Below are 16,919 nucleotides of genomic sequence, written 5' to 3'. Positions count from 1 at the left end.
TATAATTAGTATTATTCAACAAGTCCCGGGCAGCTCAAGAGAGAACACAATAATCTACTAAATCTTTATGTTCTACTATGAAAATAGCTCTGATCATCTGACTCTTCTGCCTTTTCTCAAAGTTGACAAAGAACTCTATCAGTATTCTTGTCCCGTCTTCCTCTCTTTATTTCAACATTCATAGTCCTGCTGGAATCACTCACCTGAATAGAAATTTAATCAAGTCAATACCTAATTTTAAAGCTTTAAAAATATTTTAGACTCAAAAGAAAACCCTTAGCCTGGGGCATAAAGCCCCTTATTACACCAAAAAAGGGGGCAGTCCACAGGAGAACTGAGCCCTTTTCTCACTCAGACAAGACAGCAGGTTAAAGCCAGATGACTGGACAACTTACACATCAATTTCCTCTCTTTAAAACCTCCCAACTATACTGAAGAACTGTGATGACAAAATAGAAATTATTTACCTAAGAAACAGTAAATACTATTTAACTATGAAAACTACCTTAAGAAAAACTGTATACTGTGCCATAAGAGGTGGTCAAACTATTCTTAAATAACTGCCAATCTTCTTGCTTTTTTGGTCTACTTGTGCCCACACTTGCCCCTTTTAATCTCTCCCACTGGAGGCAAGATACCTTTTATGCAAATGTTCAGAAAACTGAACACATACATTTACTTCTTGCTCTCCTTTCCTCTCAAAATTGTACTGATTTTCACGGTGACAGGAAAGGATGTCAACAACATAGAAACTTTGAAGAAAATTATAGAAATAAAACAAAGTAGAAATGGATTGACAGAAAAACCAAATAAGCATTTCCCAACATATCACAGGCAAGGGAGGATTCCTAAAAAGTACACGCCTTTCTCGCTAAAGGCGAGAAACATAAAGGGTGATCGCAAGCAGAGGGCTCACTGGGGGGGCCACTAGGGGTATTAGGAGTTGTAACTGCCCAGTGGTCACGGCTGCTGGCCAAGGATTCACTTGTAAGCCATACCTGCAGGAGAATATTTAGCTGCAACTAGTTAAGTGGAGTATTTTGGACGAGGGGGGAGCTCCTAATATGGGCCACAGATGGAAAGTGAACAATGTCACACCTGAACATAATGGAGGGGGCGGGGGATGATTCAAAACAGATATGAAAGTATCAGGTTACCTATAACCTTTACTCCCACTCCTTCTATACTCACCCACCTGTAATTTATACTTCTGGCAAGACAGGCCTAAGGCTAGAAGAGTGGACAGATTAGGAAGAGGCAAACTGGAAGTACATAAAATGGCCTCTATGACGTCATTACAGCCCCCAACAGGGAAATGCTAGTTGAAGCATTCACCCCCAGGTTTCAGGCGACATGCATTAATAAAGTTGTAAGTATGGAAAAACATTAATTCATTTATTCATTAAGTCAATGGTTTTTGAGTATCCTTGAATAACTGCATGGAACATGTGCTATATAAATAACTTCCATGAATTAAAAGGGAAAAGACAGGAGGCGCCTGGGTGGCTCAGTTGGTTAGGCGACTGACTTCGGCTCAGGTCATGATCTCACAGTTCGTGAGTTCGAGCCCCAAGTCGGGCTGTGTGCTGACAGCTCAGAGCCCCGAGCCTGCTTTGGATTCTGTGTCTCCCTCTCTCTCTGCCCCTCCCCCCGCTCAAGCTCTGTCTCTTCCTCTCTCTCACAAAAATAAATATTAAAAAGAAATTTTTTAATAAAAGAAATTTAAAAAAAAAGGAAAAAGGCAATCCAAAGAAGAAATACAAATTATCAGTGAACCACAACTAAGCACACAAATAAAAGAAACATAAATGAAATCAACAGTGCCTTTTTACCCATCAGATTGGTAAAAATGGGAAGAAAAGATGGATTCATTTAGTCAGTGCTAGCAGCACAGTACAGAAATGGATAGTCAGTAACATTTAAGTTTACATATGAATATCAGAAATACAGTTTTCCCAAGACTTCATAATATCCAATATAGTTCCGAGATAGTTACTAAGTACACCAAATATGAAAAATTCTAAAGAATTTAATAAATCATGAGATTATACCATTAATTATATGCTATTCTAAACAGAATCTAATATTCACTTATGTACTCAAAAAGTATTCAGGTTCATCATGTATTATCACCTCAAAGTCTAAATTACAAATATGCACTATCAATATGCTGGAGATGGACAGCAGAGCAAAATAAAATATAATTCAGGTTGAAAGAATTCTATTTAGAACAACTTCTACTCCATACTGAATGCTATCATGACTACTATTAACATATATCCACAAATTACTTTGAATTCACTGCTGATTTACACTGCATAGTTAATACTACTGATTTACACTGCATAGTTATCTACTTCCCGTGTAGTCTCCCCTAGGTTTCTTCTTACTATACCATGGAAACTACAGGATAGGAGAGAAAGTAAGAGATAATAAGCTCCCTTCAAGAGATGACAGGTTTCCTTTTTCTTTCTACACTTGGGTCATACGGTTACCTACTTCTTATTTGTGTTTTTGTGGTAACCACCTCTAATTACTTTTAAAAGTAGGTGACAAGGACACCTGGGTAGCTCAGACAGTTAAGCGTCTGACTCTTGATTTTGGGTCAGGTCATGATCTCATGGTTTATGAGATGGGCCCCGCATCAGGCTTTGTGCTCACAGTGCACAGCCTCCTTGGGATTCTCTCTCTCTTCTCTCTCTGACCCTATTCCCACATGTGCACACATGCTCTTACTCAAAAATAAACATTTTTTTTAAAGTTAAAAAAAAAAAATGTGACAGTAACAAGTGTTGGCAAGAATGTGTAAAACCTGAAGTCCTCACGCACTGTTGGATGGGAACGTAAAATGATGCATCTATTGTAGAAAATAGTTGGGCAGTTTCCTCAATAACTTACACACAGAATATATGACACTGCAATTCCACTACTAGAAATTTACGATAGAGAACCAATCACCCATATTCACACAAAAACTTGTACAAATATTTCTATAGCTATATTATTTCTACAACCACAAAGTGGACAACCTAATGTCCATCAACTGAAGAACCCATGAACAAATGTGGACTATCCATACAATGAAATACTCAGCCATAAATAGGAATTAAGTACTGATAAATGCTACAACATGGATGGACCTGGAAAACATGCTAAATGAAAGCAGCCCAACACAAAAGGCCATATATTGTAGAATTGCACTCATACAAAATGTCTAGAATAGGCAAATCCATAGAAACAGAAAGCAAATTAGTGGTTTCCAGGGACTGGATAAGAGGGAAATGGAGAGTGATTGCCAACGGATAGTATCTTTTGGTGTGATAAAAATGTCCTGCAAGTAGTGGTGATGGTTCACAATCTTGTGCATATACTAAAAATTACTGTCCTGTACATTTTTAAAAACTGGATTTTCTTGTATGTGAATTGTATCTCAATTTTAAAAAGTAGGTGATGAGAGACGCCTGGGTGGCTCAGTCAGTTAAGCGTCCGACTTTGCCTCAGATCATGATCTTGCAGTTCATGGGTTCGAGCCCCACAGTGGACTCTGCGCTGACAGCTCCGAGCCTGAAGCCTGCTTAGGACTCTGTGTGCCCTTTCTCTCTGCTCCTACCCTACCCCACTCATGCTCTGTTCTCTCGCTCTCAAAAATAAACAAACATAGGGGTGCCTGGGTGGCTCAGTCGGTTAAGTGTCCGACTTCGGCTCAGGTCATGATCCTGCAGTACGTGAGTTCAAGCCCCGCATCAGGCCCTGTGCTGACAATGGATCCCACTTCAGATTCTGTATCTCCCTTTCTCTCTGTTCCTCCCCCACTCACACTCTGTCTCGCTCTCAAAAATAAAGAATAAAAAAATTAAAATAAACACTAAAAAAATAAAAATTAAAAATAAATGAATAAATAAAAATAAAAAGTAGGTGATGAAAAGGAAAGTCTAATACGATGCCAAGCTTTTCAAAGCTGTGGAACATCTACACTTCCTCCATCTGGTCTCTGTCAGAAAGCACCAAACCAAGATCAGAATAGCCCTAGCAAACTATGTTAAGTAAGACATTGGCAAACTTCCTCTTCCTCTTCAAAGTTTAAGACCTGGAACCAAGTCTTATTAATCTTTTTATTCTAAATCCCCAAGGATTTCAGCATATGCTAAGTGTTTAGCTTAATGATTCTTTTAACACTGCACATACCTCTCTCTGGTTGCCCAAAGCCTCTCAGTACTATACCTTTCCAGGCCTACAATCACAAACTATCTCCCTACTATCTCTCTATGGAGAGCAGGGAGAGAACCAGCCTTATAATTAGGAGCGTGAGCTTTGAATTAAAACTTTTCCATGTACTAGTCACTAATCCTTCTTACTCTCATCCATAAAATAGGGATGCCATTATGACAAGAGGACTTCACATATTAAACTGACAATACTGCTTGTGAAAGTGCTTTGTAAACTCTAAGTTTATGACTCAGAAATTTTACTTTTTTGCAGACACATTCCCAAATTTCCCATTCTGTATCATCCAGTCCTCTCAGCACCAATACAACTAACATTCACTTAGCCAAAAAAGACCTCTCCTATTATTTGGGAAGCAATAAGATTAAGAAAATTCACAATGTGTTAGTGATTGTGAAACAATTTGAAGTTAAAGAAACATCCTTTAAAACTCTTATAAAATCCATAAAACCCATAAAAATATTAAAATGCAATCAAGGGTCTTAGTATCTTAGTAATTACACTGTTCCTTGCTCCCATGGTAACACTTGACTCTGAGTAACTTGCACAATGCAGGAGAGGACGACTCAGTATATATAACCTTCAAAGGTTACACAGAATGTATAAATAAAATGTTTTTGTCAAGTCGTTGCCTTGGCTTAATGAGGACATGCAGTCTGCTGAGCCCACTCTTGGTGCCTCATTGCTCCCACCCACCCTCAGGAAGCCCACAAGCAGATCTATCAACTTGAACAAGTATTTCAACAAGCACTACGAGTACCAGCGTATCGTGTTACCCAGAGAACTTTCCTAACCAGTATCTAAAACCCATCTGATGTCTGAAGACCAGTGGAGGAAACCTGGTGTCCAACAGAGTCCAGGGTGGGTTCATCACATTATTCATGAGCCAGAATCACATATTCTTCTCTTAAATAACCTCTTCCAAAATATCAACAAAAATGAAGTATATCTGGGGATCATTAATTACACCTTTTTCAAATTTAATGTATACATATGTGAGGTAGTATTCAGTGAGTACTTGAAAACATACAAATCATTCATCCATAATGGTGCATGAGCTGTATTCTTCACTACAACAGAGCTCAGTTAAGTGCAACTGTAAGTAAGTTATTATATGATGGTTCTTTTTTTTTTTTTTTTAAAGTAATCTCTACAACCAATGTGGGGCTTAAACTAACAACTCCAAGATCAAAGAGTTGCACGCTTGGGGCACCTGGGTGGCTCAGTAGTCGGTTAAGCATCCGACTCTTGGTTTCGGTTCAGGCCATGATCTCACGGCTCATGAGTATGAGCCCCAAGTCGGGCTCTGTGCTGACCGTGCGGAGCCTGCTTGGGATTCTCCCTGCACCTCCCCTGCTTGCTCGCGCGCGCGCGCTCTCTCTCTCTCTCTCTCTCAATAAATAAACAAACAAACAAACAAACAAACAAATATTATTTAAAGGAAAAAAAGAGTTGCATGCTCCACTGACTGAGCCAGCCAGGCGCAGGCGCCTCTCTAAGGTGTTTAAGATAAAATCTCTTCTAGTCTGTTTTCCCTTTAATATAAGTGGCTGTTTGCCTTTGTTGCCTCTGTTAAATAAAGCTTGTACATTGCACTAAAAAAGTTTTTTTAATAAAAGGCTTTTTTAATTCAAATGAATTAATGAAATTTCATAAGGCACTGAAAGATATGTTTCTTCAGGAAAATATTACAGGTGAAAGGGACAGATGCCTCAGAGGCCCTTCTACTCTTCTACTCTTCACCATCACTGCCTCTCTCAGGATGCCTCCTGCTCCTCTCCACAAGTGCTTGATACCTAGGCCTTGCAACCACTTTCTTTCTCAGTCCACCCTGTTTGCACAAGGGGTACCTCATCCCTTTTGGACCAAACAGAAGAATGTGTTTTGGACCAAACAGAAGAATGCAAAGATGTGACCACATTTGGGGTCCTGGTGTCCTCTCTGGATCCAAGCTCACAGCAGGAGTGCATTGTCTAACATAAGGTTTGTCTGTTGGCAGGTGGCAGAAAGATTAACAAAACTGGTATCTTAGAACTTTAAAATATTGAGGCATGCTAGTTTCAGCACACATAATTTTTATTATCTTTTTTTACCACACATAACTTCAAAATCAAATATTTAATACTCTACTCTTCAGAAATTTCAAAAAATGTTGTTCCTAAATTTAAAAGAAAGAATGCTTCCTAATTAACAGCTTTTAAATCTGTCATTCAACTTAAATACAAACCTGTATGGGTGGAATATCTGGCAGCGATGGAAGGTTTTCAGGATTGGTAACTGAGGGGATTAGCTCTATTGCTGTAACAGACGGGCTGGTGGGACCTCGATTTGCATTTGCCATCGTAGCTGTAGTAGGGCTGGTTGGATTGATTGTAGTGTTGTGCACCGACACAACAGGAAAGGGTCCAGCATGCCCTGGGTTTGAGTGCTGTTAGGAAAAAAGATGTTATCATTACTTGATCTGCCAGGATATCCTAATGTGAACTACACCTTTACAAGAAGTTTTAGTTTAGGAAGGATACACAAGTGTTTGATACCTGTGACTAAGAACAAAGAAGCAAGCCTTATCTTACAATAGCCAAGCCACAGAAGCAACCTAAGTGCCCATGCACTGATGAATGAAGAAAGAAGTTGTATGTATGTGTGTATCCAAAATGTGTATGTGTGTGTCTAGAATGCAGTATTATTCAGCCATAAAAAATGAGACAATTCTGTCATTTGCCACAGCATGGATGGACCTTGAAGGTATTATACTAAATGAAATAAGACAGAGAAAAACAAACACTGTATGATCTCATTTATATGTGGAATCTTAAAACAAAACAAATTCATATAAAATGAGTTCACACTTGTGGTTTTTAGAGGTGGAGGGTGGAAGAAGAGGGAATGGCAGGTGGTCAAAAGGCAAAAGGTACAAACTTCCAGTTATAAGATAACAAGTAACAGGGATGTAACATACAGTATGACCATAGTTTTAAATATATAGAACAGAAGTAAATCCTAATTCTGTATCTCCATCTCTCTGCCCCTCCCCTGCTCGACTGTGTGTGTCTCTCTCTCTAAAAAATAAACATTAAAAAAAAAAAAGTAAATCCTCAGAGTACTTATTACAAGGAGGAAAAGAATTTTCTTCCTTTCTTTTCTTTTTATTGTATCTATACAACATCATGGATATCAGCAGAACCTATTGTAATCATTTCACAATCTATGTAAACCAACCATTATGCTGTAAGCCTAAAATTTATCGTGATGTACATCAATTATTAATAAAACTGGGGGAAAAAGCCTTCTCCAACTTATACAAAAAAAGTAACAATAACTCAAACTTAGCCTTTTTGTTTTCCTACTCATTTTTGTGTACTTTTTAGGAAAAGCAGATTTGCCATTATTTTCAACCTGCCAGCCTGGAGACATGGCATTATTACAAACAAAGATGTACATAAATAGATGATCTAGAAGCCCCCAAAGTTTTTAAACATCAGGCCGGGAAAGTCACTGTTCTATTTATATTCCTCTTTGACTCTTCCGTCTTTTTAAAAATAAAAACAACTGGATAGTTGTCTATTATATAACTGATACGGTAGAAAAAAATGAATGTACAAAAGGAAATATGACATCAATTCCTGATTGTAATAATCTGTGACTCTAGGCAAATCACATAATCTCAGTAATTTAGAAATGTGAGTAACACCTCACCTGTCTCATTGTAAGCGACTGTTAGGATCATTTAAGATAAATATAGATGAAAATCCTTGGGAAACAAATTATACATATACAAATAAATAATTAGAAGTTTTAAACACTGAAAATTCTAACATTCACTTATTTCTGTAGGGGCCTTAAAGTCTGATGATTCCGCAGTTTCTGCACTCTTCCAAAGGGTGTAGCTGCTCCCTGGTAATATTTGTGGGCTTTCGGGTACATGGCTATGTGAACACTTTTATGGAAACTAATGTCCAGATCTTCAACCTTCATATGTACTTTTTTTCTAAAGAAAACCCAATTTCCCTAGGAATGTGCCAGTCTACAGGTTCTCTTCTTCTATAATTGCCCTTCTCCCTCTCCCCTAAAACAGCACACCTCTGACCCATTTCAAATCCTATCTAACACACTACCTTGGGGCAGAAAATACTCTGAGACAAGCAAAGATACAAGTGTTCAGCTGATGACAAAGTGCCCACCTCAAAAACCTGAGTTAATAAATCTCTGAGTGGGTTCTGATATAAGATGATCAACAAAAACAAAAGACATGAAGAAACTGTCAACTGATAAAAAGATGCATAAAGTAGTATTCATAGCTCATTCTAAGTTTTAGTTTATAATCTGCGAAAGTTCAAACAATTCAGGAAAATGAAAAAAATTACTTTAATTCCCAGATACATGTTTTTGTAAACAGGTTCCCAAGCATCATAAGAAAACAGAAACAAGAAAAAACAGTAATAAAAACTGATGTCGAATTCGAACTCTAACAAGTAACATACACAAATATATATAAGGCGCCTGGGTGGCTCAGTCAGTTAAGCACCTAACTCTTGATTTTGGTTCGGCTCAGGTCATGATCTCGCAGCTCATGGGATTGAGCCCTACATTGGGCTCTGTGCTGACAGCATGGAGCCTGCTTGAGATTCTCTCTCTCCCTCTCTCTCTGCCCCTCCCCTGCTGGCACTGTCTCTCTCTCTCTCTCTCTCTCTCTCTCTCAAAAATTAAATAAACATTAAAATAAATAAATACATACACACACACACACACACACACACACACACACACACACAAATGAACAGGAAAAAGGAAAAGGCTCCATCTGTCTCATAAAGAAATGTGTACCCAGAAGAATTTTATTTTTTATGTTTCCTAATATTCTTAAAGCATAGAAGTATATTTATGTATAATTGTACAGAAATTACTATAATGAAAATTTGGTCCAAAATAATATTTTTAAGCTTAATAATAGTCTTACTGTCACTGGAAATACAAGAATTTTTAAATTAAGATAGACATTTTTCCCACAGAAAATTGCAACTGATTGATCTATATACCTATCAAACATAAGTATATAAAGATAAAATTCTATAGACGAAGTAGAAGAGAAATTCAGGTCCAAGCATAAAAGAGACAATAAAGTTTGGACTTCCAAAAAAGAGCTTGCTATAGTATTTGGGATTCCACTGGATTAGTTTATAAGAATGATGAAACGGTTTGATCTTATAATGTCAGTAATTACAATATGCCAGAAAATATGTCCTTGGCAATCACTGAAACTTAAATTTATAATAGAACCTTTATTGTTTTTTAAATTTTTAATGTTTTATTTATTTTTGAGAGACAGAGTACAAGCAGGGAAGGGGCAGAGAGGGAGACACAGAATCCAAAGCAGGCTCCAGGCTGTGAGCTGTCAGCACAGAGCCTGAAGTGGGGCTCGAACTCACGAACCATGAGATCATGACCTGAGCTAAAGTCGGACACTTAATCAACTGAGCCACATAGGTGCCCCTATAACAGAACTTTTAAATGTCAGTCTTAAATGTGAGGGAGTGCCTATTTTTCAAAAGTCTTTCCAAAGGTACTTGTGTATAAAAGTTGAAGAACCACTGCACTGGGACTATTTATCCAAGTTTAGTATGCAGACTGATCTGAGAGTTAGTAAAAGTTTACTATTTCTGAGTACTCTCCCCCTAGAAATTTGGACTCAATGGCTATGGTTAAGAATCTATTTTTGACAAGGACCTCATACTCATTCTGAGGGTTATTAAAGCATGCTTTGAAAAATATCACTATCACAGTTCCACAATGAACTTTATTATTTTATAACTAGAGATCATATGTAAAAGTAGCCTGATTTTATAGTCCTAACTCCTATTCAAATATAACCTACTATTCAGGCAAAAATCAGAAAACATGTTTTAAAATACACTTATTTTTCATAGCAGGCATTATCTATATCCTAAAAAGAAAAACAAGCAGAGAGAAGCTATACCCAAATAAATAAATTACATATAGCACAGCTCTACCGTTTTCAAAGTCCTTTTTACAGATCAAGTTCACAACGCCACATGAAAAGAACAGAGAAACAATTTCAGGAAACTAAGGTTCTAATCTTGACTTTACCGTTACCTCTTGTGATTGTGGATAAATAAAAAGCTCCTTTGTTTTTTACTTCTGTAAAATGAATTGGCTGGACGAGACCAGAGGTTCTTAACCCATAGTATATAATGGGTTTAATGCCATTAAAGAAGCTGTTAAAATTGAATTCATGTGTATGTGTAATTTGGGGGAACAAGAAGATACACAGCATTAATCAAATTTTCAAAGGTATCAATGGCCAACCCCGAGCCCCCACCTGCTTAAGAAAAACTATGTCTTTTAATTTTAAAATTGTATGATTCTTACAAATGTAACTCTAGGCATACTTGTCTTTGGAGGTGTGGCTGCATCATGGAATACTGAGGGCCGCTGTGCCTGGGTATCCCTGGTATCCGGGCGGCATTCTGGGCCAATCTCATCTGATGGGCTTGGAAAGCTCCACAGTTCATGTTGCTTCTTTGCATTGTTTGCACACTGATCAATCTTGGAGGCTACAAAAGGTAGAAATTGCATTTGCTTAATAATATTTTTTATAAATTTATCTTTCAATGATAAAATGTTATGGTAAAAATCGACAGGACAGAATGGCATAAAGTAAAAAGCGTAAGTCATTCTCCCCAACTCTAGCACCAATCCCTTCCACTGTGTGTGTGTGTGTGTGTGTGTGTGTGTGTGTGTGTGTGTGTGTAAAGCCTATCAACATTAACTTATCCAAACCTGGACTAGTGGTTTTGATTTGGATGGGGGAGGGGAGATCAAAAGAGATACACGGATGGGAATAGTTTGAATAAATGCCTAAGGAATGTATCTGACCTTAGGTAAAACATATCTGGCTTTCTGGACCCAAATCACACGTGGAAAACAAAAAATACCTGGAATGGAGGGATAAAAACTTTTGCTCTTCCAAAGTACCATGAGTTAGTTTCATATCCCATGTTAAGTAGTTCTTTAATGCCCTTTGTCACATCTCCCCCAGGCCCCTGCCAAACCCAGAGCAAATATTTAAACTCTGACCTTTGAGCTTTGTCTCTGCTAGTCACTTTGAAATGTGCAATTCATCCCAATCGGACGGAGTGCAGTCTTGAGGCTTTCATCATCTGTATCAATCGTGCCATGCTCTAATACTCACCTGTTGCTGTAACATCTGTGGGGCTGCTTGTCGAGGGTGCTGCTGTGTCGTCGTCGTTGCTGTGGATACGGGTGCAGGCGGCTGCTGCATCCTCATCTGTTGTAACTGCTGATGTTTCTGTGCATATACTTGCTGTTGCATGTGCTGGAGTCGAAGCTGCGCTAAGTTAATCTGTCCAGGGGTTTTACTAATGTGGTTTGTCCCTGGAGGAACTTGCCCAACTACAACATTAGGAGTATAACCAGGAGCTGGTTTACTCTCAATTACTAGATTACCTGAAGGATTTAAAAAATGAGAATAATTTGCATATAAACGATTAAATCATCCACTTTTGATTGCCACTATTTTTTCCTCTTTCCTTTCACAACTATCAGCACTCAAAGCTTCTGACAGGACAGCAGAAGTGGGAGATAGGTTTAAAGATGATGAAGATCAGAAACATAGTCCAAAGCCAAATAATTGACTTTTGATTATTCAGAATAATGTATTGTGTATTATTCTATATTTACACAAATGTACAGAAAATTAAAGATCTGAAACAGATGTTATTGGAGGAGGCGCATCTAGTCAGTCAAAATCAATTCTCCTGGACAAGATTCAAGGATATCTAAGACTGCTAATGCTGATCCCATTTTCCTTTGAATTGCCATACTATTCAGGGCAGAGTACTACATTGCTACAAAACTGTCTTCCGTGGAAACATGGAATGTTTTAGCCACTTACGTCCCTAGAAATGACAATTTTCCTTGGTTCTCACACAGCCCTTTATTTTCTAGGAATAGAAGGCAAATTTGAGGAAGGTTGGATGTAAGGCAGAGTTGGCAAACCTTTCCTTTAATGGGTCAGATAGCTCAGGCTTTGCAGACCACATAAGATCTGCCATATATTCTTCTATTTTCATTTATTTTTACAAGCCTTTAAAATGTAAAAAACAAACTTAGCTACCATGCCACACAAAATACAGTTTGCCAATGCCTTCTCTAAGGCTATAGCCAAATTTTAATATACACAAAGATCACTTTTTTACAGAAATCCATTCGCCTCTGCTTTTACCACTTCCAGTGGTGAGAACTTAACTACTTTCAAAGTGAGTTTCCTCAATCTGTAGACAGTTCTAACTGTTGGGAAGTTTTGGGTCTTTGTTTTAAATTGAGCTGTTTGTCTGTCTCTCTGTAACTTTCACCTATGGTCTGTAGGTCCACACTGTGGACAAGAGTGAAGCCCATTTCTCTTCTGTGTGGAAAAGCGCTACTCTTATCTTTCAAACATTCCTCAATGTGACTTTCACACACATCAGCATCCTGGAGGGCCTCCTCTAGTGGACAATTCGGTACAATTAATATACAAACTATTAGGGCATCTAATAAATTCTTCCAGAGAATGAAGCCCCATATGCTAAGTTTTTGACATAAAACAGTCATTACCAATTTTCAAATACGTGGGGGGAAAGTCAACAATAATTCACATTTTTAAAATCTACACACAGGAGATGCTCAACATTCTTGAAAATGTCACGAACAGAGCACAAGTGAGTTTCCAATGAGGAACATATTTTCCAAGAAGTTTACGTGTTACAGTAAAGCTTTAAGGATCTAAAATCTGTTTTAGATCCTTTCTCCTCCTAATTTAGTGTTCCCAGTCACACTGAAAAAACTAATTAATTCTCACCTAAATTGACTACATTCTTTGCCCAGAAGGTGGGATCACAATGGAAACGGATTGCTCCATTAGCAGCAGGCACAGGATCACACCGTGCTTTCAAAATATGGCGCAACTGAAAAGTAATCTTGAAGGGAAAAAATTCACATTAGTCTTAAAAATTAAGTATTACCTGAGAAAACAAACATGGTAAAGACATAAAAAGCTCATGTAGCCCCACGACCTGAGATGAGACAGTTGTGTTTAAAAGACTACCTATATTAGCAATCAAGTGCACATTTCTGGCAGAAATGATTTATCATGTATCTTCAGGACAGTAAATACTGTATGAATCCATTTACATGAAATTCTAGAAAATAACAGAAATGAGATTAATGGTTGCCTAGGGTCAGGAGTAGAGGGGAACAAAGAAACTTTTGTGGGTGATGGAAATTTTCTGTATCTTAATGCAGTGGCGGTTACATTGGCAAAAATACAAAATCTAGACTTGAAACAGCTACAGTTCACTGAATGTAAGTCTTAATAAAATCAATGTAAAGACCTGGGGATAAACACACTATGTGTCTCACCAGTCGCTTGCTGTACAGTAGAGCTGTGCTGCTGCCACTCGCAATTGCCCAGTTTGTGAAGTTCATCACATGCTTCACCTGCCGGGAAAGGCCTGTGATGTCATTCTGCTGCTGTAATAACTTCATCTGTCTTTCTTTTGTAACATTCTGAAACAGAACAAGAGTTCAATGAAGAATTCTATATGAAAAATCCAACTCATCGTTTCTGTTGCAAACGAACACAATACCTACATTACTTTTTAAAATCAGGATAAGTTACCAGGCATCTCATTATGTAATGAGCCTCTGATCAAAAGAAAAGTTGGAAACTAAACTTAGGCAAACAAAGGCGGAACTAAAACTTAGTTCTCAAAGCTAACAAAGGGGCATTCCACATATAAAAATTGTTAGTTGATGTCTCCCTTTTCCTTCAGAAGATAAAATGTCTTTGTTAAAAATAGTATCTAGGGGCTCCTGGGTGGCTCAGTCGGCTAAGCGTCTGACTCTTGGTTTTGCCTCAGGTCATGATCTCAAAGTTTTTGAGTCTGAGCCCCCCCATCCGGCTCCACGCTGACAGCCCAGGGCCTGCCTGGGATTCTCTCCCTCCCTCTCTGTCTTTTAAAATAAGTAAATTTTAAAAAATAATAAATTAAAAAACAATAAAAATAGTATCTATTAGGCTAATCCAATATACAGAATCTGTGACATAATGAGCTGACCTTTAGAAATTTGATATAATCAACTCCACACTTTTAGGTCCAAAGAAAATTTTGTGTTACCAGTGCCACCTACTGGTATAGCAGGAGGCGAAAGTTAAAATCTCTTCCTTCAAATACGTTTAAAAGACAAAATGAGAAAGGTAAATTCTAAAGCTCTAAGAGTAGAGTTAAGGAACCTTTTGAAATAACAAAAGTTCTCAAAGAACAAGAGCATAAATAAGAATTGAAGGACCAATCTGAGGGCAAATGCTGCAAAGGAAAAATAAACTACCTGGGAACTAAAACTCCCGGAAGGGACAGGTGATATCATATATGTTCTGACATTTGGCATGCCAAACAACCTATCTACTTCGCACTTGACCATTTTCTGAACACCTCAACTTGACTCATTGGGCAATTTTTTCCTAAGAAAACAAGTTGCCCATTTTATAATGCAAAATGATGGATAAAAGTATTCAACTGATAGAAGTTTGATTCACAAGTTCCCTGGAAATCATCCCTTCTACCAAGCATAGGAAAACCTTTACCTTACAAAGTTTAAGAACATATTACACTAGAAAACATCTATTCCTTAAATTCAGCATGTTAGGCGTGTGTGGCAGATTTATGATTCAGTATTTTTGTATATTTTAGCATTAAAAGGCATCTTTTCATTCAAAAGTTCTTGAAATGGTTTACGATTATTTTCGACCTACAGTTACAGTGTATTTGCAGTAAGTTAAAAGGTTATCAAAAGGTTATCAGAAATAGTTGCTGCTCAGTGTTCTCCACGTACAGTCTTGGAAAACAAAATCTATTAGAGTTAAATGCATCAGCTGAATGTACAAGAGGAAAGAGACCTCCAACTTTAATGGTATGTGTGAGAGTACTTTTAATCTCACAATTGTGTCTCAATAAAAAGATAATATTTCAAAAGACAGAAATGCAGAAATAATACTGCCAACATAATTTCTTTCATTTGTATGTAACTATGTGTCTAGTATTTCTACAGTGATCTATGAGGGAACGGAACAGAAAATAATCTGTGGAAATGTTGAGGTTACAAGTAATAGAAATTTAAAAAATCAAATACATAGCTTAAATTGCTACTGATGATGCAGAAAACACAACCCCCTATCACCTGAACCTACTAAAGAGTACCAAATTTTGAGAAACAATGAACTGTGGTCAGTAGAGACAACTCTGTTTAAAACTTAATTTGGATTTCAAACTGACGGGATTCTTATCTGGAAATTTATATCTGCATATTAATCTTAAAAAATGCAAAAAGTTTAAAGTTTATAAATTTCAAAATGAGCAGCATTTTTAGCAAAACTATGGAATATTTTTAAAATAAAGTAAAACACAAATGACTCAAGCAGACCCCAGTATACTTTCACGTGTAAAAGTTAAATTGAGGCCCTATATTCAGGGATGGGGGTGGGGGAGTGGGGAGTAGTAGGTTGGCTTTGTCTTTGTTTATATCACATTTTAGTAATAATTCTTTAATTCTTAAGAGGACAACACTATCTCCTCATTTATACAGCTAAAATCAGTATTACTGAATTGGGCTGCAAATTAACTAACTCAGTAAAGCTCTATTTTCCAATAGAAAATGAAATGAAAAATGTTTTTAATTTGTCTTTATTTCCATACCCCCCCAACCAATCTAAAAGACCTTTCAATAAACATTAAAAACAGCTAAAGAGCAAGAGAAGCAGTTGTTGTTTTATTTTGGTTTTGAACCATACCTCTAGCTGCTGTAAGAGAGATTTTCCTTTCTTATTAATTTCATTGATAAGGGTGAAAATGGCCACTTTAATTTCCTGTTCTACTCGTTTGTTAGTCTCATTTACTTCTTTTATCCTGAATAAGAGAAATGCATCATTAGGTTATCAACTTATCCTATGTCTCTGAATCATCAACTGTTACAGAAATTCATCCAACTGGGCACTTAAGCAAGTAATTAAAATGAAACCCTTGTCAAAATGTACAACTTATGTTTCGGTAGACCTGAGCACTCAGTTTGGTCTAAACAAGTTATTTATACAGACAAAGAATGGATTAAATATTTAGTAATTTTAAATTAAATTCATAAAGGTAGTTTATTAATCTAGATGGCAATCTCCTTTAGCTCCTGTGACATGAATGTGATATATAAACATCTGACATCAACAACTGCTATTTAGTGTCAAATCTGGCACACTGGATCTACTTAATGCTTTTCAAAAACAATGTGCAAAAGAACAATGTTGCGAACAGTAATTATCTGTTGAAACAATAAGAATTAAGCTTAGAAGCATTTATTTTCACTTACAACTTAACCACTTAAAATGTGCCCCCTCCTTCCACAGGTTCTTCTCAAAATAATTTTCCTACTGCATAGAATTAAGGGCATAAAACATTTTCAATCCAGTTTTAAAAGAGTTCGATGTTTTAGAATAGGAAGGTTTCAGCTGCAAAAATGAAATTGCTGATACCTATTTCATGGGTGGGGGAGAATCCTACCGATATAAATGTATAAAATGTTAAACAACCAAAGAACGTAGCCTTCAACTTTTATACATTCTAACTTCTTTA

The 16,919-nt window shown here is 37.2% G+C and overlaps 1 protein-coding gene and 1 pseudogene across 3 annotated transcripts in view; one reads left to right on the top strand and one right to left on the bottom strand.

Annotated features, from left to right (window-relative positions):
* TRIM33 (tripartite motif containing 33) overlaps positions 1–16,919 on the bottom strand; it is a 131,249-nt gene that overhangs the window by 18,423 nt on the left and 95,907 nt on the right. For all 3 annotated transcript variants that reach the window (XR_007454638.1, XM_049616515.1, XM_049616516.1), the window contains exons 6-11: positions 16,091–16,205; positions 13,663–13,809; positions 13,103–13,220; positions 11,435–11,709; positions 10,632–10,796; positions 6,452–6,652 (exon numbers count right to left, since the gene is read on the bottom strand). Coding sequence is in view for 2 of the 3 variants with exons in the window: in XM_049616515.1 (XP_049472472.1) it covers positions 6,452–6,652; positions 10,632–10,796; positions 11,435–11,709; positions 13,103–13,220; positions 13,663–13,809; positions 16,091–16,205 (1,021 nt within the window). In the remaining variant the exon portion in view is untranslated. The remainder of the gene's footprint in view (positions 1–6,451; positions 6,653–10,631; positions 10,797–11,434; positions 11,710–13,102; positions 13,221–13,662; positions 13,810–16,090; positions 16,206–16,919) is intronic.
* On the top strand, positions 1,316–5,174 carry LOC125913305 (cyclin-dependent kinases regulatory subunit 2-like; annotated as a pseudogene).

This window comes from Panthera uncia (genome assembly GCF_023721935.1).
Source record: "Panthera uncia isolate 11264 chromosome C1 unlocalized genomic scaffold, Puncia_PCG_1.0 HiC_scaffold_4, whole genome shotgun sequence".
Classification (NCBI taxonomy): domain Eukaryota; kingdom Metazoa; phylum Chordata; class Mammalia; order Carnivora; family Felidae; genus Panthera; species Panthera uncia.
This window is presented reverse-complemented; position numbering and strand designations above follow the sequence as displayed.